At 36.6% G+C, this 23,250-nt stretch overlaps 1 protein-coding gene across 5 annotated transcripts in view; it reads left to right on the forward strand.

The window, feature by feature from the left end:
• The window catches only part of osbpl1a (oxysterol binding protein-like 1A), a 226,803-nt gene that overhangs the window by 167,477 nt on the left and 36,076 nt on the right, over positions 1–23,250 (forward strand). For all 5 annotated transcript variants that reach the window (XM_028803652.2, XM_028803651.2, XM_051928916.1 and 2 more), the window contains 3 exons: positions 1,682–1,847; positions 20,582–20,657; positions 23,004–23,138. In XM_028803652.2, coding sequence (XP_028659485.1) covers positions 1,682–1,847; positions 20,582–20,657; positions 23,004–23,138 — 377 coding nt within the window. The remainder of the gene's footprint in view (positions 1–1,681; positions 1,848–20,581; positions 20,658–23,003; positions 23,139–23,250) is intronic.

Raw genomic sequence — 23,250 nt, forward strand, 5'->3', positions numbered from 1 at the left:
AAAATAGTTGATGGTTGCAGAATTGCACTGTGCCCAGTTCCATTGGACTTGAGTTGATTGTATTTGTTGCTGGCTGATGTAGTTTTATTTTTGAGTGCTCAGCTCATATATACTTTTAAAAAGGAGAGTGTAAATGTTACTGGACATTCTTGTGTAATTGCCACAGAATAATTTATGTTATACTTTGTTATTGCTACAGAAGAATATTTATTTTATTATTATTTTACATTTACACATTTTTTTCTGGGGACCCTGTGGCACCCCATCGAGGAGCCGTAGGCTGTGGATCTCTTAAGATCTCACTGTTGGGTTTGTAAGGTCATGCTACTCCTAAATTTCTATCTTGTTCAAAGATAAGATATAAAACAAAGTTCTAAGCTAATCGACCTGTGTGTTCTCCTTTTTTAAAAATAAGAATCGATAGTAGAATCGATAAAGAATCGAATTGTTAAACAGAATCGAAAATGGAATCGGAATCGTGAAAATCTTATCAATTCCCATCCCTACCATGGACCATTATATTGTTACTGGTTAATTACAATCAGATGCATTAAACTAATAAACAATATGCGGTTAATTTCAGTGTATTTATAAAGATGCGTCAGGGACGTGGATCTGAAAAAGAATGATAAACCACACAGGAACAGTAGCACTGCTTTGACGCTGGGTGTCGCCAGTCTGCAAAACTGAGCGGAGAACTTGCATACGACAGGGTATGAGGTACCATGGAAATGTGCGTGGCTTTATGCCAAGTTTAGGTTTTATACATCACGATTTGAACGTGGAAACGTTCTTACGCAACATTTCTGTGCGTACACACCTTTTATACATGAGGCCCCAGGAGTTTTTGGTGTACTATATGGAATTAAGGCTTTTTATATGATGCACACAAAATGAGTTGTTACTTTTTAACAAAAATTACATATACATTGTATATATAAATATAGATTCCATGGTACTTAGTTTTCCTTGCAGCTGTTTCATGAAAGACAGAAAGTGAAACCACTAGCTCAACTTCACTGTGTTCCAAATAAATTATATGTTGAATCTGTAAATAGTAAAGACTCCGCAATAAGCTAACTCGTAAAAATGAGGCAAGCATTCAAGAAAATGCATTAAGGTCTTTAATAGTGAGGGCCACGATTCTGATAGTGAATGAAAATTGATTGTGATGAACAAGTTAATGGAAAATAAATTTTCACTTTGTAGGAGAGTAGTGTTTTCTGTTGTGTCAGTTGGTAGTTCTGCTTAACTTGTCAGTGTTTAGTAGCTTCACTCCTGAATTTCCTTCAAGTTTACATGAGACGTTCATATTATAGATTTACTATAAATGAAATTGTAATGATATATTTTATAGGAAGTATTTAGTAAGTTCTTCTTTTCATTGTACAATTTCTGTTTTGAAGTAAAATGTTTCTTTACACAGCAAAAGAGGTCTCCACAAGGGTTTTGCTAATGCTTCCTGTTTATAAATCATTAATTAGCCTTTTTGAAGGTGTACCTGCTCAGAGGCTGGGCAAACATTGTTCAAGGAAGTTACCACGCATAGCCTGTAAACAGAACAATATGCCCTGATCAGATTTCCCACTGTGGTGTAGAGTGGAAGGTGTCACTTTATTGAAGTGATCTTCTGTAGCAGAAGCTTCCTTCATAAGTGGTTTTTGCTTTTTTTTCAATGTAGACTCTGATTCTGAGCACTCCTTAAGTGGATTTGAGACCGTAACCAGTCATTCCTTTGAAGAAGAGACCATAAGCTGCAGCGGAGGTCATATTAACCAGATTACAATGTCTGAGGAAAATGACCATGGCAGGGAAGAGCCACAGTCCAATGGCATTAAAAAGTATAGGTAAGAAATTTATCTACTTTTACTTCGCCTTCTGCAAAAATATCAAAACCTTTAGCAAGGAAGTCTATGTGTTTAACTTGCCTGAAATATGCATTTTGGAACAAAATAAACTATTAAAATTAATGAATGCAGACCTTTAAATGAAGGCTGAGGATTTTGTTTTTTTTATGTAAACCACTGTCTTGGTAATACTGTGAGACTGCAAAATTTGTCTTAAATATGAATATCCTTTATATCAAAGTTTTACTGATGTGGAATACTGTACCTCATTTTTAATGAAGTGTAATGGATACCTCCTTTCTTTAATTTCACTGTACACCTGATCCAAAGAAAATGTTTACTTGTCTTCTGAGCATGAAATTGCATTATTATTGTTAAAGTGTTCATTTTGTGTGGTTTTTTTTCTGTTACATCCATTAAATATGATTATAGTCCCTAAAACATACCTTAAATGAAAGAATGAAGAAGTTGCCTTTTGTGAAATCAGTCAGAAGCTCAATAAATAATTCAGAGTAATAGCATGGGGCTCAGTCAACAAGTGCCTGCCAGTGCAACTCTATGTAGGGCACATAAATCATTGATAAGGTTACAGTGTAATACAATAATTCATGTAATCCAGAACTATTCCGTGCAGACTTGTATTAAATTCAATTTCTGTAGAAGGCAGTAATTGTTTACAATGTGAACATCTTTTCTTATATTGTAATTCAAAGCAAAAAAATTTGTAAGAGTAATGTTAGACGTGTATCCCTTAATGTATGGTGTTGTGTATACATGATACTGCACTGTTTTGACAAATAAGATCTAAAAATTCTAATGAAGTGATTTTTCCTTTTAAAATAATGACTGTGATGTTTTAAAGGCATATTACAGCTTTGTAGCCAAATAGGAAAAAGGAATACACTGTGCAAAAAACACTCTGGTGTCTTTTTAAAGAGGCAGAAACGAATTACACATTCAGTGCTTAGTCATCCTGTGCTCTTAGACTTTGAATTGCAAAAATTTAATAATAAGCAAAGAAAACTTACAAGAAAACAATGGTTTTGCTACCAGCAAATATACTGTAGTAAATACAGTATGTTGTGTGATTTGCTTGCAACCTTGCAGGTTATATTCAGTTTCAAATACCAAAGATGGCTAATCGAGGTTTGCATAAAAAGTCCTCATTTAATTCTGATTTTCTTTACTTCCCCAATATTATTTTCTTAATTAATATAGACTTCACTTTTATTTTTATTTTTTTTTCTTTGAACACAAACTGCATACTCAAGTAAGTATCATATATAAAATATCTGTTTTAAGATGTAATGATAATTATCAAATAGATTATGTGTGCAAGTGGAACTGACTCATCTTGTTATCGTCATTAAAGTACAAATATTTATATTTGCAGAAGTGTTTTTTTTTTGTATGTACGGTACATCATTACCTTTTTTAGCATTATAAAGACAGAAACTAGAAATGTAATAAGAGAATTCAAAATGTTTTACATACCATTTTATAACTTTTGCCTTGGATTTGACACAGTACTCAAATTAGAAATCGCTGGGATTACAGGGCTTGTCGTAGATATCCAAACATGTGATGGAGAGTTTTGGAGACTTTGGTATAAGAATTAAATTTTTCCGTCCCTAAATTTGGAAAGATTCATTTTCTTCATAGTACTGCCGCTTAATGTGGTTATTCGTGAATTCTGAGGTACATTTTCAGGAGTCTTCTGCCACGTTTGATTTGTTGACATTAAAGTATTGTGGGGTTTTTTTCTTAGAAATTTTACATTCAGTCACCCCTGTAATTTTTGTAATTTTGTTGTGTAGCATTCATTAAACTGATTTTCTTTTGTTTACAAATTTTTTAACTTTGAAAAAGATGTTTCTCTAAAAGACTACTTTTGGAAACTCATAAAACCATTTTAATAAAATCATGTTTCTTGCTCCCAAGATTGAAAGTGGTGACATTTAAGATGCATTATGCTATATGAGTTGTGTAAAAGAAATACAAAACATTTCATATTTATTTATGGAGCTTTTATATGTTGTGGCATAAGGTGAACCCTTCAAAGACTTTTAGCTTTGTTTTTCCTGAACACCTCCAATATAGCTTAGTTCTATGCTTTGGATGATTATCTAAAATATTGTGCATATTGCCACAGTTTTCTAGTGGACTCCAGCATGTTTTTGTAACCATGTCTAACTTTGTTTTGCTCTATCCATTTTTTTTTCTTCAGTTATGACAAATTCTGTTGCTTGATTATATGGTGCATGGGAAATATTCATTTTTGCCATGCATAATACATTATAGTTTTCTTTTGGGCTATGTTTCTTACAGAGTTACAAAGTATTCTCAACATTTTAGCGTTGTAAGTTTAATATCATCTAAAAAATTTGTGGCAGGCTTTTAAGATTTTTGTTATTTTTGGTGATTCTTCCCTCCCTTTTGATTAAGCAGGGAATTTAATATTTTGAATGATGTTCTTTTAATCTGTTCTTAGCCACTGAATTATGTACCTCTTTTAAAGTAACTGTTTATCTCACAGTGGCTTCCTTACGTTACCTCATTGTTTGATTAGGAGTGTGACAGGGTTGTCTTTTTTATTTAGGGTCTGGCTAGTTGTAGGCAGGTTTCTGAATTCCGAGGTAAATGGCTCATAATAATAATTTTATAATGACAATAGTGTTTATTGCTAATGTTATTTAGGTTACAGAGCTAGAAAGATTTAAAATATATTTTAACATGACACAACTCTTTTAACCAAAATCAAAATTCTAAAACAAAACATGAAGGTCATTAGTTAGAAGAGAACAAAAAAAAAAAACTAAATTTAAGATACATTTCCTTAATGTTTGGCGTTGTTTAACTTTGTTCTTTTACTATGTTGCTTACATTGCATATCCCTTGGCATCCACTGTGATAGCTCTCCCAGCTAACATACAGTGCATCCGGAAAGTATTCACAGCGCATCACTTTTTCCACATTTTGTTATGTTACAGCCTTATTCCTAAATGGATTACATTCATTTTTTTCCTCAGAATTCTACACACAACACCCCATAATGACAACGTGAAAAAAGTTTACTTGAGATTTTTGCAAATTTATTAAAAATAAAAAAATGGAGAAAGCACATGTACATAAGTATTCACAGCCTTTGCCATGAAGCTCAAAATTGAGCTCAGGTGCATCCTGTTTCCCCTGATCATCCTTGAGATGTTTCTGCATCTTAATTGGAGTCCACCTGTGGTAAATTCAGTTGATTGGACATGATTTGGAAAGGCACACACCTGTCTGTATAAGGTCCCACAGTTGACAGTTCATGTCAGAGTACAAACCAAGTATGAAGTCAAAGGAATTGTCTGTAGACCTCCGAGACAGGATTGTCTCGAGGCACATATTTGGGGAAGGTTACAGAAACATTTCTGCTGCTTTGAAGGTCCAAATGAGCACAGTGGCCTCCATCATCCGTAAGTGTAAGAAGTTCGAAACCACCAGGACTCTTCCTAGAGCTGGCCGGCCATCTAAACTGAGCGATCGGGGGAGAAGGGCCTTAGTCAGGGAGGTGACTAAGAACCCAATGGTCACTCTGTCAGAGCTCCAGAGGTCCTCTGTGGAGAGAGGAGAATCTTCCAGAAGGACAACGATCTCTGCAGCAATCCACCAATCAGGCCTGTATGGTAGAGTGGCCAGACGGAAACCACTCCTTAGTAAAAGGCATATGGCAGCCCGCCTGGAGTTTGCCAAAAGGCACCTGAAGGACTATCAGACCATGAGAAAGAAAATTCTCTGGTCTGATGAAACAAAGATTGAGCTCTTTGGTATGAATGCCAGGCGTCACGTTTGGAGGAAACCTGGCACCATCCCTACAGTGAAGCATGGTGGTGGCAGCATCATGCTGTGGGGTTGTTTTTCAGGGGCAGGAACTGGGAGACTAGTCAGGATAAAGGGAAAGATGACTGCAGCAATGTACAGAGACATCTTGGATGAAAACCTGTTCCAGAGAGCTCTTGACCTCAGACTGGGGCGACGGTTCATCTTTCACCAGGACAACGACCCTAAGCACACTGCCAAGATATCAAAGGAGTGGCTTTAGGACAACTCTGTGAATGTCCTTGAGTGGCCCAGCCAGAACCCAGACTTGAATCCGATTGAACATCTCAGGAGAGATCTTAAAATGGCTGTGCAGCGACACTTCCCATCCAACCTGATGGAGCTTGAGAGGTGCTGCAAAGAGGAATGGGCGAAACTGGCCAAGGATAGGTGTGCCAAGCTTGTGGCATCATATTCAACAAGACTTGAGGCTGTAATTGCTGCCAAAGGTGCATTGACAAAGTATTGAGCAAAGGCTGTGAATACCTATATACATGTGATTTCTCAGTTTTTTTATTTTTAATAAATTTGCAAAAACCTCAAGTAAACTTTTTTCACGTCATTATGGGGTATTGTGTGCAGAATTCTGAGGAAAAAAATGAATTTAATCCATTTTGGAATAAGGCTGTAACATACAGTAACAAAATGTGGAAAAAGGGATGCGCTGTGGATACCTTCTGGATGCACTGTACATGCATGTGACATACAGTAGGTGCCATGTGTCACTCAAATACTGACATTATCAACATGTCACAGGCAACAATATATAGACAGTAAACAAAACATAAAATCTTCTAATAATACTAATATTGAGGCATGTGAGAAGCATATAAGATAAGTAACTGTTTGCACACGTTTTTTTGTACAGTTAGGAGACAGACAGTTTAAATCACCAGAAAACCAAAGCATACATAAGTGCAAGTAAGAATTTCACTGTACTCTGTACACTTGGCAGTACAACTACTTGCTACTACTGTGAAACAAGAGAAAGGAGTATGCTGATTTGTGTTTTCTTTTAATCAAAATGAAATGTATTTTAATACGTTCCACTTTATCATATCGCCAGAGAGTGGCAACATGTTGTATGTATAACTTACATGCAAGTTAGAATTTCATTGTACTGTGTACACATGGCTACCACTATTTTAGATGGCATTATTTACATTTGGTGCCTGTTAGTTAGTGAGGTCTAACAGTGAGTTGGTTCCCCCTAGTAGATGTCTTCTTCTCATATCACAGCTGGGTATCTGGAGTGAGATCTGGTCATGAGGAAATCCACTAAATTCTCTGTCATCTTCTACGAATCACTCCCTGCCATTGTGGCATGGATTATTACCCTAGGAAAAAAGTCTTTCTTGTATATGTGTTAGTATTACTACTTTATCTCAAAAATTCTGTCTTCCTTACCTGAAATAACGACCTTATTTATAATTAGAGAAGACCTGTCATGATAAGCATAACCTACATTGTTTAAACGCCATTGTCATCTTGCCTTTTTATCACTTTATTCAGGAATCTCTACTCAACAAGCTCAAGAGTTTTTCCAGTCCTTTTTTCCTAGTGTTTGAGTGCATTGAATTGGAATGTGAATGGTTTGGTCCTTGTTTTACCTTACTTGACTCAAGATACCATGAGTTCTTTGTCCTGATATGGCTCTTTTAGCTTGGTGTGTGTACATAACTATTAGCTGACAGTCCATGGCCCACCTTTTTCTCTTTCTTAACAAGCTGTGTTGGCCTCTGTTGACAATTTACATGAATTTTGTGATTCTGACCACAGGACTTCTGGTGACTGGATGTTCTTTCAACATTCGTATATCCGTGATGTACCCATGACATTTTCATGCAGAAAATACAACAGAGCTACTGTTTGTAATATGCTCTTGCCATTATGCAATGTTCAAAGTCATATTAAATTGCCTAATTGAGGGTTATTTATACGCAGGCTGAGCAGTTATTTGGAAAGGGTGAATGTATTTAACATGGAGACTAAATAGTGAATATATTTTGTGTTCCATAAATATACAATCATGGGAAATATACTGCTATATATATGTTATGTTTTAAGTAAAACAGTGCTTTCAATGAACTGAAAATAACACCTGCATTTGTGCATTAAATGTAATGTTGGACACACTGAGCACTTTCGACATTTTAATTTTACACCCTTTATGTGTGTCTTTCAAGTAATATTTGTTCAATTAGGAAAGTAATATAAACTGATAATTGTTGGAAAAAATGGTTATTGAGACTCTATTTCCTTCAGTATGGGACTCTTATTGAACAATACAACTCATTACAGTTAGATGGAGAAAGACACTGTGTCCTTTGCAAAAAGGTAAAAAAAAAATTAAAGCAAGCAGAAAAAGCAGAAGACAAACGTCTGCAATTGCAATGAGAATTAAAAGAATAGTTCCTTTCAAAAATCCTCTGATATTTTGTGGAAGAGTTGGTTTGATCCCCATTGACTTTTTTTCTGTTTCAACTAATAATGCAATTCTAAAACATTAAACAACAAAATTAGGTAGTGGATAAGCAATGAAAAAAAAGACTGGTGATTGAGAAAGGTGTTTCCAGTCACATTGACTCTAAAGGCCACAATGAATGAGAAAACTAGAAAATATTGGCATCCATTAAGATTGTAAATAGTCTGAGTTTGGAGGAGATGACAGTATAAGATTTAAAAGTGTATCAATTGGCATCTAGCAAAGATAAAAGTATTTTCTTTGGGCAGTTGCTTTCTTTTCTTTGTATGCCTCCATTACATTATAAAATTTCAAGTTGAAATGTCTTGTAAGAATGCATACGACTTTGTAATTACTTTCTCATCTTCAGTATTTAATAGAAGTGCCTCTACAGTTGGCAGAGGTGGCTTTGAAATCTGAGCTATCGTATAACATTGAAAAAAATGATTACTTTGCAAGTATTGGAAAATTATTTTTGTAGTAAATTGGTTTTCACAGTTTGTTTGCATTGCTTATAAATTACAATTCTATGTGAGTCTTTAAGGGTCACACCACCATGAAGGTGCTGAAAATGATAAAACTGACACTAATGGCACTAAAACATAGATTTTTCTTATGGCCTTAGCAATTTGCAGGGAATGGTTCACATAGGATGTCATACAGAGAGGAATAAATGCTAGACTTTGTTTCCACAGTAACACATTTCATTGCAGGGAGAGAGAGAGTTTTTCCAGTAGCAGGTGTAAGTAACTCCAGCTTCATAACCATACATAAGAGAAGTGGCACAGAACAATCTTATGGAGCATTTGCTTTTTTTGCCGATTTCAGGTCAAAGCTCTAAAATATCTGCTGGCACAGTATCCTGAAATTTTGGCACAGCTTATAGCAGTGCTGAATGTCCTCTTTAATGGTTGTCTTTTCGAACAATAGGCTGCTGATGTTGGGAAAGTGATCAACAACTTCTAGAGTTTCTTGAAAGGTGATGATTTACTGCAGCCTCAGTTACCTAGCCTAGGAAATCTTTCAGAGGAGATCTTAGTTTTACAAATGTTGAGGTGCAGTCCAAGACTCTGACAGGCCTTGGCAAAAATAATCTCTACTCTTCTTCCAGCCAAAGGGCAAAATGGCCTAGTCCTCTGTAATGAGAGATTGATGGCTGTCCTCATAGTTAAGTTTGTTTTGGCCATATACTCATGCTGCCTAAGGGTCCAGACTACTACAGTTATCCTTGGCGGTTGGACAGAAATAGATGCCTTCACCACTGAAACAGGATCAAACAGGGTTGTAGTATTATGCCAATCTTCGATTTATTCTAATTTTAAACTACAACTACTTTCTGTTTATATTGAAGATTGAATATTGATTTGACAAATTCATCTTGAGACTGACCACCTCTCTGATGAGGCAAACAAAATAAAAGAGAAGAGAACCCAGATTTGTGTAAGCTGCTCTCAAATGAAACCTCTTGCCATCACTGCCCTCAAGATCTGTAGATTGAGAACTAAAGCCTGCATCTAAAGCTACAAAATATATATATAAAAAATACTTTTTAAAAACCATGCTTATATTAAGTTAAAAGTGTACTAAAAAATAAGTCTCTCATTCATCACTCGTAAAATAAAAGGTGGGCGCTTTTGCTAAGATTTTAAGAAGTGTTTTTTGCCCGCCTTTTATTGTACGACTGATGTATGAGAGACTTATTTTTTAGTTTTTAGTACACTTTTAACTTAATATAAGTATGGTTTTTAAAAAGTATTTTTTATATATATATATTATTTTCAATTTTTTAGTCTTGGATTTGTTTTAGTGTAATTTTATAATCAATATTTTAACACTTCCTTTAATATTTCTATCCATTACTACCGCCATCTATTGGTGAAATCTTGAACTATTCTTCATATGAAAATTCCATTTCTTAATTAACATGGATTAATTGATCAATTAGTAAAACTGATTATTGATTCATGTATTGTCATCGGAAGTGAGTAAGTGTGCAAAATTTCAAGTCAATTGGACAATAGGAAGTGGGTTAAATATCGATTTATAAGATTTGTACCAGACAACAAATAGGTGAAGTTAAAGGAAGGAATAAAAAATAACCTTGAAAGATACCATTCTTATTTCAAGGGACCAGTAATGAGAAAGAGATGGAAAGAATTCTTAAAAATAAAGTTTTAGTTGTATGCTGTAAATTGGAGTATGTTTGGGGGATACGGATCTTTAAGAAAAATATTCATTATAACAGCATTCAGGTTTCCTTCACATCACCGGCATAATGTATATTGAAAGGTTCTTGTTAAATGCTGTCCACAAGGGGACGTAGGATTTTTAGTTTGCACATTTGTAGTTTTGTGTAGTTATGACACCTAAATGAAATATATATATGTTGAAACATGTTGAAAGGAACATTTTTGCATTTAGACTAATCACCAATCACCAATCATCATTTTTTTTTGTAGTCGTTTATAATGTGTAATATGTAACAAAAGCCAGCATAGACTAATATTTATGGACAAGGTGGCCTTTTGTTTAGAACATCCCCACTGATTCCTTTGGACCTCAGCAATTTGTTAAAAAAAAAAAAACGAAGAGCAGTTCAGCAGCAGTGACAAAGAGGAGAGGGTAATGATGAAGTCTTTGCCTTATAATACACACTACAACAACATATATCTATGTATTTACAAACTGAGGCTTAAAGACTTGTATACTAAGCTGTGGTTTTTGGGCTATAGCTAAACCTACACAATGTGATGAATTTGTGTATCAGATTTTCTCAGAGGACAATATGGTTGGTGAGTGTTTTTGACAAGTCTGTGGTGTTGGTATTTAAAATAGAAATGGGAACGTAAGGTTTTCAGTTTAATGTTATGTTATTTATTTTGAGATACTTGTAGAGAGTCATTTGGTGCTTTGTTCTTATTTATTCCAAAGATGAGAGTGCATGGTCTTCCCCAAGCCCCAAGATGAGCTATGTCACTTTTAACATTCTCCAAAATTGTTGCATTTTTTTTTTATGGAGAGCAGAATGCCTTTGGCCTCAATGCCTTGAAAGATTCTAGGTAAATTTTCTGAGGCAGAATTAAGACGCAGTGATGGATTTCTACCATTAAGGAAACATATATAATATGTTTAAGTAGATTTTGGAAAAGGTAGCCTGTTCATACTTCACTTATTATGGAATTGGTATATGATCTGAGATTACAGCAGTTATAATTAAACAAAAATTGAATCTTATATATTACTAGACATTAAGCCCGTTACAGTAACGGGCGCTAGAACAGTAGTGCATAAACATTAGTAGGAACAGTCTATATTAAATGGCAAGGGACCTTGACCTCATTCTGTTTCTTGCACTGTATTATGTGCCTTTAAATTTTCTCTCACAGTAATACTGGTTTGTATTTCCGTAAAATGACTGTAATTTTCTCTGACAGTAATACTGGCTTTGATGTCCGTAATATACGCCGAGCAACTGATATAATGTGTGGCGTGCAGCTGATAATCGTGCCTGTGGCGTCTCTCCAGCAAGTACTGCGCAGTTCCCCAGCAAGTATTTTAATCTGTGCTGGCGTGCAGCTAATTATTGTATGTGTGGCGTCTCCCCAGCAACAGATTTTATGTGCACGAAAATAAATCTACTTTTAAAAGTCATCCTATTGTAATATCATGAAAATTCATATATTTAGGAAAACCCCTTCAACGACTGACACTTTACCGGGCCAATCTTCTTGATCGCAAATCTGACATCCTCAGAGTGAACACTTGTACAACAACAAACACTAATCCCACCTCTTTGGGGAAGCTGGTCTCCACGTCTCAGTACCCGATTGGATTTTTCGTGCCTTATGTTTTAGGTCTTACCTCATTTACCGAAATCCGATTGGATTGGCAGCGCGATATTTTATAGGTCCCGCCCTCTCTGTCTTGTGTGACGCGTCAGGTGGCCTTTCTTTGGGGAAGCTGGTTTCCGCATCTCAGTACCCGATTGGATTTTTCATGCCTTATGTTTTAGGTCTTACCTCATTTACCGAAATCCGATTGGATCGGCCGCGTAATATTTTATAGGTCCCGCCCTCTCTGTCTTGTTTGACGCGTCAGGTGGCCTTTGAAGCATCGCACCGTGCCCCGCACATGCGCACTTCACCAGAAGACACACACACACACGGACACATGGACACACACAGGGGTTTTATTAAAGAGGATAATAGTAATGACAATACATGTAAGTGAATGTCTAATTCTGTCCACAATTCAAGGCACATCATCATCCTACAAAAGAAAGAAGAATCAAAGTTATTTGGTCCAAATGCCATATTTTTTTCATTTCTCAGTAGTCACTACAAACTGCATGTAGTAAGTAACTTGTAAATAGTATATTATTTTTGGGTGTAGTATAACTTTAAGTCTGTTTACCAAATACAGCTCTGAGTGCGGAATGCCTGTTTTCTGATAACCGACTACATGAAAATAATGAGCTGCTTTTACTGCAAGAAATAGCTGATTTTCCAAGGTTTGCGGTCATCTACATTTTGTGCACTGATATGAATCTTTACATTCTTTTTCTCAAGTGCATTTCGAAATGTGAAGGACATTGTGGCCAATGATGCCACAAAATCAGAGATTATTAAGTTACACATTCACAGCATTTTAGGAACATCTGTCTATGAATCTAGAATATTTCTTTTCATTTGAAATGGTTGCAGCTTCTTCACTTGATGTCAAGATGATTTACTGACAAACTTAGTACCTACCTCCTGATGTTTCAAGGTCAAGTAAATATCCTGCCTGTGTTTGTTCAGATTATAAATGATCTGGTTGTTCTCCTTGTTCAAATTTGAAATATTGAAGCAACACCAACAGTGTTATTAATAGAATGTGGCCTGTGTAGGATGCCAATTAGCTGAAACTAATCAACAAATTAGGAGGCCAAAAAGTAAAATGTGGTTATTTTAAAAAAGAATAATGATAGCTTGGACAAAACATGAAGGTTCACACAAATGGGGTAAATTAACAAAGACCTACTCCATCAGTGTCTCCCTAAACAAAAGCAGCTCCTAACTAGTCAGTGGAGTGGCTGGTCCTCTTACCCCCCAGTATTATACAGCACTCTTTGCACCTTCCAAAACTTCACACTTGGTCACCAGTTTCGCTTTACTTCATCTTGCCAACAGAATTTTTGTCCATCACATCCTCCCAATGCCAGACTCACTGGTCTGTGGACTAGATGGGATTTTTAAGCCTTGACTAATTAATTCCAAGTAATACAATGTAACTATTTTCAGGGTCCCAGGTGAAATCATAAAGCTGTGGGGTTGTACAAATATAATTCCCCTTTAGTACCTTGAGTACCATAGAGTTATACTATTAGGGACCAGACTATCTCTCCCCACCAGTACCCTTGAGTTGCTACCATATATTGTGCCACAACTGTGTATTGGCCTTTGGTGGGTTGGGAGCTCCATATTGTGTAACAGGATTTCTCCTATTTAATCAAGAGTCTTGAGCAACCCAGTTATGTGTCGGTAGAAACCCTCAGTTTCCTATTTCTGAACTTGTGATCAGAAATCGAAGATCAAGGTTATTTCCATCCTTCATTTAGAGGAAGGACCTGAAAATTAGATTAAGCCATTCACCCATTGTCACCCTTCAGAAATTTAGACTATTTAAGTGACCAGAAGACCTCTTAGCTGATAGGTGGCCACACTTGGTCTCCAATTAAGAAGGTTTGGACCATATTAGCTATTTTATGTATGAAGACTGAGAGGACATGGAGGAGGTCAAGTATTGCCTTTGAGCCTATTAAGTTGCTGCATGTGGTGCCCAAGTGGGAAGAGTGGATCAAACTACTCATTTAAGATACCTAACTTAGAAGCAGCCTGGACTTATCGGGCATAGTCAGGGGTGAAGATTCCCCATGAACTGCTTGGCTAGAAAGGACCCCAGTAGGATATTCAAAACTATTTAAATTTGGTTATTTATTAGCAGGCAGAATAGCATTGGTCTGTGTGAGAAGCTGAGAGGTAGATATTATAAGGTCAGATAGGACATTTTTGTGGTAATTTGGAGCTGAAAAAATAAGCATGCTATCCAATCAGACAGACAGATCTTTGATATGGTAGTATTTAGGATTAGTTTGTTTCTACGGATTTGGAAGAGCAAAAAAGCAAAGGGAATCATTAAAAAGGCCCACACTGAAGCAATTACAACAGAAATATTTACTGGAACTGTTTGCATTTTAGTGTGATGATGTTGGAGTAAGAAGTAGCACCTCTAAATCTGATGTCATGGTCCACTCTCAGGAAAGACTGGCTTGATCCCTGCTAGTAAAGGGTAAGCAGTTGCCTCAAGAGAAGGAATTCAAAAAACCTGAGGATCTTATCCTCAAATGAATATAGAGGTATGGTCATTATGAGATTTACCAACAAATCATTGCAACAGCAATACTTTTATCAATGTTGTACCAGTCCTTGGCAGTGCAGTGAAACCTATTTCTGTGGACAAGCTGTTGATTTTACTCATAGTTCTACATCCTCTTCCTCACGTATGGTCATGAGCTCTGGGTAGTGATTAAATGAATCATATTACAAATATAAGTGGCTGAAATTAGGTTTCTGTGATGCATAGTGGGCTCACTGTATGTGGCAGGGTGAAGAACTCAACAATTTGGTACAACATCAGAGTAGACCCACTGCTTCACCTGATCAAGAGAAGCCATTTGAGCAGTTTTGGATATGTGGTTAGGATACCAACTTGCACCTACCTAGGGAGGCCTGTAAAACCTGGCCCACTTGAAGAAGACTGTATACCAAACTCAAAACACACTGGTGGGATTATATCTCTCAAATGTTCTAGCTATGTCTAGTTATTCCACCAATAAAGTATCGAGGAAATTGCTGTTGCTTGGGAAGTCTGGTCAGCCCATCTTAGCATGTTGCTACCATGACTTGTCACGCACACAAGCTGAAAAAGCAGGTAGTCTTTACCACCCTCTAAACAAAATGGAAGAATGCATTTAAAAAGATTAGAATGCACTGTCCATTTCAATGAGATTCAGGTCAGGTTCACCTACGCCTCAGACAGATGGCCTCACATTCTCCTCGAGAACAATTTGATATGACACAGAGTTCACAGTTGACTTGATGAATTCAAGGTGCCCAGGTTCTGAGGCGGCAAAGCAACCCCAAATCATAACTTTTCCACCAACGTGCTTCACAGTTGGTATGAGGGTCTCCTCCTGAAATTCTGACTTTGGTTTGTACCAAACACGTCTACAGTTACTGTGGCCAAACAACTCTATTTGTCCAGAGCACATTGTTCTAGATGGCCTGTTCTTTTCCTGTATGTTTAATGGCAAACTGTAGTCTTGGCCTAATGTACTTTTTGGGAGGCAAAGGCCTGTATCTGGCACTCCTTGCATTCACATCAAATTTGTGCAGTTTCTTTCTGATTTTATATACATGCAATTTGAAACTGACTTTTGCATGAGTTACCTACAGGTCCCACATTGAAATTTTGAGGTACTTGGAGATTTCTCTTAGTATCAAACGGACAGCTCTCGGGATGAATTTACTGGGCTGGCCAGTCCTGGACAACTTAGCAGTTGCATGAACTCTGTACCACTTGTGGATATTTTCCTCACAGTGGAATAGGAAAATATTCCACAGCCTTCTTTCTAGGGCCTTAGAGAGGTCTTTTGATCTTGGCATAATGACACCACACGCATAAATAGCAAAGAGAATTCCAGACCTTGGATAGCCATGGTTTGAATAAGTCAGGTACCACCTGCATACTCCCTAATGAGATTCTAGTCAATGACACCTAATCTGGAACACCTGATTCAAATTTTGTGGAACTAAAATATTAATAAAATTATGGGTGTACTTTGGTATTCCACATGACAGATCTGCATTTTTATTAATTTAGATTATGAGAATGAATACACCATGTCAATTTTATGTTTCATTTGTTCAAAAATATCACCATTATATGTAGGCGCTGTTTGCTTAAAGATCTAATGTTTCAATGGGATGTACAAACTTTTTCACAACTATGTTTTGTTTTTGTGCTTACCATATTTCCAGCCATCTGTTGCACTCCATGCTCCAAACGCACTACTTCTTGTAGCTTGATGTGGGGGTGGGGATGGGGATGGGGGCTTATCAAAAGCTTTTTGAAAGTCAAGGTATAAAATACTGTATACTACAATGTAAATGTTTGTCTTTCCTTCTCATAAAACAGTGGAGTGTGAGTAAACTGAGCTCCCTCCCTCTTAACCTATACTAACTGTCTATAGTGACAAGCCCACACTTTGTCTGCTTTTCTGTCCTTTTTAAGATAAGTGGCATATAGTTGCTAGGTTTATTATACACGCTCTACATACTGTATGATTTGGAATTTCCATAACATTCTAAGTTGCCCTTTATTTTTTTTCTTGTGAATTACTAGCAAATCAACAAAATGTTTATTGTACTTGGTGCTTTGTATTGTTGATTCCATTAGGAATCATTGCACGTGAGCCATTGCCAAATGCTTGTGCACGTGTCTGCTCTTAACATAAATGGCTGCAATTTTGTATTTATCTATGAGTGCTGCTTGCATTACCTAAATCTCATTTACACAAGGGAGAGTGTAAATTTTTGTTTGTTTCAAAATAAGAGAATTAATAATAGATAAAATGGCTTAAATCTGGACCAGTCTTATTTTTTGTTTTGTTTCTATTTTTAAAAAAATGTTGGCGATGTCTTCTGCCTCAGTTTTGCCTGAAGTTGCATAGTATTTTGATGTAGTTTGGTCTGTCACTCTAATGGTAATAGTAATAAAAATATTAAAATACTTGACCCATATGCTGATCACCGTTTATGAAAAAAACCTTTGTTTTGTTTAATGTCAGTAAATATAAGGTGTTACACATAGGAAGTAAAAATGTTAGGTTTGAGTACACAATAGGAGGTCTGAAAATCAAGAGTACACCTTATGAAAAGGATTTAGGAGTTGTAGAGGACTGTACGATATCAGCTTCCAGACAATGTTCAGAAGCCATTAAGAAGGCAAACAGAATGTTAGGTTTTATAGCACAATGTGTGGAGTCCAAGTCCAAGGAGGTTATACTCAAGCTTTATAACACACTGGTGAGGCTTCACGTGGAGTACTGTGTGCAGTTTTGGTCTCCAGGCTACAAAAAGGACATAGCAGCACTAGAAAAGGTCCAGAGAAGAGCAGCTAGGCTGATTCCAGGGCTACATGGGATGAATAATGAAGAAATATTAAAAGAACTGAGGCTTTTCAGTTTAAGCAAAAGAAGATTAGGAGGTGACATGTTTGAAGTGTTTAAAATTATGAAGGGAATTAGTACAGTGGATTGAGACTGTTATTTTAAACTGATCAAGAACACGAGAACAGAGTTGGAAACTTGTTAAGGGTAAATTTTGCACAAATGTTAGGAAATTTTACTTCATACGGAGAACCATAGACACTTGGAATAAGCTACCAAGTAGCATGGTAGACAGACTTTAGGGACTTTCAAAACTAGACTTGATGATGTGTTTTTAGAAGAATTAAGTGGATAGGACTAACAACCTTTAAATTAAGCTTTTTAAGACAGTGGTAAGACCAGCAATGATTTATGGAGCTGAGACATGGGCAGTAAAGGGAGCTTAGAAGAAGTTAGATGTGACAGAAATTAGAATGTTGATATTGATATGTGGGATTATAAAAAATGAGGCAGTCGAAGGTACAACAGAAATAGGAGAGATATCTAAGAAAGTACAGGAAAGTTGATTGAAGTAGTCTGGACATGTGATGAGGAGACCCAGTGAATATTTGGGCAAAAGAGTGAATGCAATGTAAGTACAAGAGAAGAGAAAGTTAGGGAAGTCAGAGTGGATTGATAAAGTAAAATAAGATCTGAAGAAAGCCCACCATCCTATGCTGCTTAACTACACTTTCCCCTGCCACCACTTTGCAGTCTTCAATCTCCTTCAGATCAACTCTTCTGCATAGGATGTAATCTACATGTGTGCATCTTCCTCCACTCTTGTACATAACCCTATGTTCCTCCCTCTTCTTAAAATACGTATTCACCACAGCCATGTCCATCCTTTTGGCAAAATCCACTATCCTCTGACCACCTTCATTCCTCTCCTTGACACCATACCTACCATCACCTCCATGATTGAAGTGTTTAAAATTATGAAGGGAAGTAGTACAGTGGATCGAGACTGTTATTTTAAAATGAGTTCATCAAGAACACAGGGACACAGTTGGAAACTTGCTAAGGGTAAATTTCACACAAATATTAGGAAGTTTTTCTTTACACAGAGAACCATAGACAGTAAGACTTTAGGGCCTTTCAAAACTAGACTTGTTGGGTTTTTTTTTTAGAAGAATTAAGTGGATAGGACTGGCGTGCTTTGTTGGGCTGAATGGCCTGTTCTCGTCTAGATTTTTCTAATGTTCTAATTCTTTACATTTAGATAATGCTTTTCTCATTACTCAAAGTGCTTTTACATAATGAGTGGGGAGCCACTAGTGTATAGCATCAACCCAGATGATGCAATGGCAGCCATTCTTGCCCTAGTACGCTTACTACACATGAGCTGTTAGGTGGTGCAGGGTGAAAAGAAAGTAATTTACAGACGGGGAATGACTATGGGGCGGAATGACTAGCCCATTTAGGGTAATTTACCTGGACATCGGGATACACCCTGTTCTTTACAAAGGATGCCCTGGGATCTTTTATTACCACAGACAGTCAGAACCTCAATTTTTTTATGTCTCATCCAAAGGACAGAGCCATTTTTCCAGTGTCCCCATCACTGCACTGGGGCATTGGGATTCACATTCAGACCACAGGGTTATCGCCCTCTGCTGGTCTCACCAATACCTTTTCCAGCAGCAACCCAAGCTTTTCCTAGATGTTTTCCCCATACAAGTTCTGGCCAGGCCCCAACATGCATAGCTTTAGGTAGATGAGCTGTTCTGAAGAACATGTGGTATGGCTGCTGCTTTATGCCCAAAATAACATCCTCATCTCTACACCTTGTGCCTTTTTAACCAAAATGGTCTTTCTTCTTTATAACATTAGGACAGTTTTGACAAGAAATGACCATTCCATCTCATTCATCTTATTTCTCTGAAATAATATCGTCAAAAGTCCACAAAATACTATCTACCCCACAACTTTGTAACTTCTTCCAAGTGTCTATGGTTTGCTTGAAGAAAGAGTTTTGTAATTTTTTTCAGTCCTGCTTCCTTTTCAATTTTCCTAAGGCCCAAGGCTTTTATTCAGTCAAATTCAAGGCCATCTATATGGAATACTGTTTAGTGTTAGTGTATGTTGAATGTATTTCAAATATGTTCATTTTCAGAGAATACACATTTCATAAGTCCTGGATTTTTACAATATAGCTAGTGCTCTCTAATTATTCAACACTTAAATAATAAAAAGTGCATTGATGACGGGTTGCCTCTGCCATGAAGTATACCACAATGCACCTCATCATAATTGCACCTTTATAATTTAATTGAGGTCAGTAAGTATGTTGTTCTGCTATCAAATATTAATTTTCATGCATTCATCCCCTCATTCATTCATTCTCTGTATCTGCTTAGTTCAGCATTGTTTCACCGGTGGAGTGGGAGCAATTTGCCCAAGGCAGGAACTGCAAGGCACACTCGGTCAATTTAGGATTGCAAAGGCATGAGTATTAGGTTAATTGCTGGCTGTAAAGTGGCCCCATGTGTGTGGTCTGTGTCTGTGAGTGAGCCTTCTGATGGATTCATGCTCTATCTATTGCTGGTTTCCATTGTTGGCCTCCACAAACCTGAATTTTATTGAGTGGGTTCGATAATGGATAGTTTGCTTAGCATGCATATCTTTGGCAGGTGGGAAGAAGCTGAAGTACCTGGAAAAAACACACAGAGACCAGGCCAAACCAGAATTTGGACCCAGAGCTTTAAGCTGTGAGGTAGCAGCACTAACTAGTGCATTGGTGTGCTGCCCCTGAGTATTGCTGATTATAGGATTTTCTTAACCAGTAAATGTGTAGCTTTTCATGCTGAGTCCTTATTTATGTACAGTATGAAATGACCTTTGTGGTTTATTACTGTAAATATTATCAGAATGTCCCAGCAGTCATTAGCAGTATATAGTAACAAGATACGTTTTCAGCAGTGCAGGTGACCTTGCTTGCTGTTTTTCTTAGAAATTTATGATCTGCAGGAGAGCATAGACATATTAGAAAGATGTTTTCTTCTGTGTTCTGTTAATGTCTTTTAAACCTTTTAATTAAACCAATGATCTAAAGGGACTTTTATTCTGTACTCTTGTTAATATTTTGAAATGTATATTGGCTAATATAATTTAGTACTTCAATTTAATTATATTTGCTCTGCCTTTATTCTTTATCAGGACGAGTCTTCCAGCACCCATGTTTTCCAGAAATGATTTCAGTATCTGGAGCATCTTGAGAAAGTGTATAGGAATGGTAAGTTGTTCTATTTGTCCCTATAGCAAAAATCACAGGGTGAATCTTTTATTATGTGTTTCTGGTTTTGTTTGTAAATGTAAAGATTTCTATAGCTTAGACATGATCATGGGATCAGTTTTCTTAATTTACCACCTCAAATTGTTTTTAAATGGCAGGGCCTATCCCAGCAGCAATAGCAAGACGAGAAGTATGCCAGTCCATTGCAGTGCAGTAGGACCAATTTAGAATCTTCAGTTAGCCTAACATGCACATCTTAGAATACATGAGGAAAACCAGGGTACTTGTCTATGAGTTTTTTTTTTATTTTTTTAAACAACAACCCGCCTAAGAATTCTGTTCCCTGATGATATATTAGTGAGATAGCGGCACCAACAACTCTGCAACGTATTTGTGTTCAGAGTTATCCAGTTCACTTTGAAATATGTAGTGCACTCAATAACTTATCAAAATGGAGGGCATCATTCAAATTAGAAATCCGTATAGAAATGTAAATTGTTCTTATCTAATCAGAATTACTTTTTATGCTTTGTATAAATTACCCCAATCTTTGACAGGTACAAAATCAAAGATCATATAAAAATTCAATTTAATGTAGATTTCAATTAAGGACAATGCACTGTAGTGCATTGGCTTGAATCTTAAAAAACCATGAAGTGTGCAAGTGCTCCTTTTGTCTACTTAGGTTTTCTTGTAGTTCACTTTTGCTTCCACTTCCCTACATACATGCATATTAGTTTACCTGTGTGAGTGTGGGTTTGTATATGATCAACGTGACTGTTTCCTGCATTATATACCCAGTGCTGCCTGGAGAGGTTCTGGCCCCAGTGACCCTGAATTAAACAGCCTCTTGCCGTTTTTGATGAACTAGATCATCAATGACTGTCGGAGACTTCCATTATGATGTCATACTGTTTCCTGAAATTTTGAGCTATTTGAACTTGCCTTAAACTAAGAAGTGTTTTCTTCATTTACTTTCTATATCTGTTCAAACCATTAACGGATCTTCCACCACTTTTACATTTTACAATACAAGGGAAGCCTATTGTATTTAACGTATTTGCTTTGAATACAGTAGTCATGCATATTGAAATGCTTTTTCCTTTTTCATTTCCTATAAATTGTTATTTACAGGATAATATATTGAAGACTATGTTTATTATGTCTTAAAAAAATTACTGTAATGTATAGAGTGTAACCTGTCAAGATAATTCTGGTATTTGTGTTTGTTAACATGAAGCCATCAGAATATTGTACATGCTAATGTGATGGTACATTTTGATCCTGGTTTAATATTGAAGTGACTCATTCAGCTGTTTTTTGAAAACTCACTTATTCTAGTATGAAATTTTTCAGAGGCAAGAGCCTATCCTGCCAGTTTCAGGTAAAAAGGCAAGAATGAATTTTGGACAACACACCCTTCATACTCAGACACCAAAATGGACTTGGACCAGCCAATTTACATTTGTCAGTCTACCTGACTTTGCATATGTTTGGGCTGTAGGAGGAAAGTGGAATGTCCAGAATCTCCATGGGCACAGGCAGCCATGCATACGTTGCAATAAGAGTGTTCGCTTTGATATTTGAACCCACAACCCTGGAACTGTGATAGCAGTGCCAACCACTGTGCCACCACATCACATTTTTATTTTATGTAATTTAACATAATGGCTGCCGCAGCAGCTTGTGAACAGAATTGTTTTTATATTTTGCATAGGGTTTTTAAAATGGGTTGTTGACAGTAATCTGTGCACCAGCATAATACACGTCTAATTCATGTTTGCAATGCTTATAATTCATCTTTAAGGAAAGTGTCCAGTTAATTTCATGTAAGATAATAATGATAGTGCTTTAAGGTTTTTGTTCAATTTCCCCCTTTTTAAACATGATAAACGTATCCTAAGCAGCATGCAGCTTATAATTTTGCCTACTGAATCTTCACAATGAGTTGTAAGTTTCATGTACACTTCTATTTTTTTTTTTTTTTTCTTTTAAAGTTTGCAGAGCTGGTGGATCATTCTGAAATACTTTTGCCAGGGCATCATTCCATGCTGTAAAGACACAGCCTTTATGATCATGGAAAGCTACCCACTTGTGTGTCTCTGGTTGCACTCACTGGTGAATAAACAGACTACAGTTAACCAAATATGAATAATGTATGAAACAATAAAAATGTAATTTATAATGTCACTTATGATTTACAAGATTTGTTTTTATGCCATATGAAAACCTGAGATTATCTATACAGGATTCTTAGTTTGTACAGAAATGACACAATGAAGTATATATTTGCATGGTCTGTTTTCAAGATTTTTTAAATAGGTTATTGATTTTTATGTTTGGCAGGAGCTCTCCAAGATCACAATGCCTGTAATCTTCAATGAACCACTCAGCTTTCTGCAGCGTCTCACAGAATATATGGAGCACACATACCTCATACATAAAGCAAATACTTCTTCAAACTCCATTGAGAGAATGCAGGTACAGTACATTTGCTTATAACATTCTGGCACTCTGTGTGTGTGTGTGTGTGTGTGTGTGTGTGTGTGTGTGTGTGTGTGAAGCCAGTGAACAGTGTCATATTTTGAAGAAC

This window comes from Erpetoichthys calabaricus, chromosome 6 (genome assembly GCF_900747795.2).
Source record: "Erpetoichthys calabaricus chromosome 6, fErpCal1.3, whole genome shotgun sequence".
Taxonomy (NCBI): domain Eukaryota; kingdom Metazoa; phylum Chordata; class Cladistia; order Polypteriformes; family Polypteridae; genus Erpetoichthys; species Erpetoichthys calabaricus.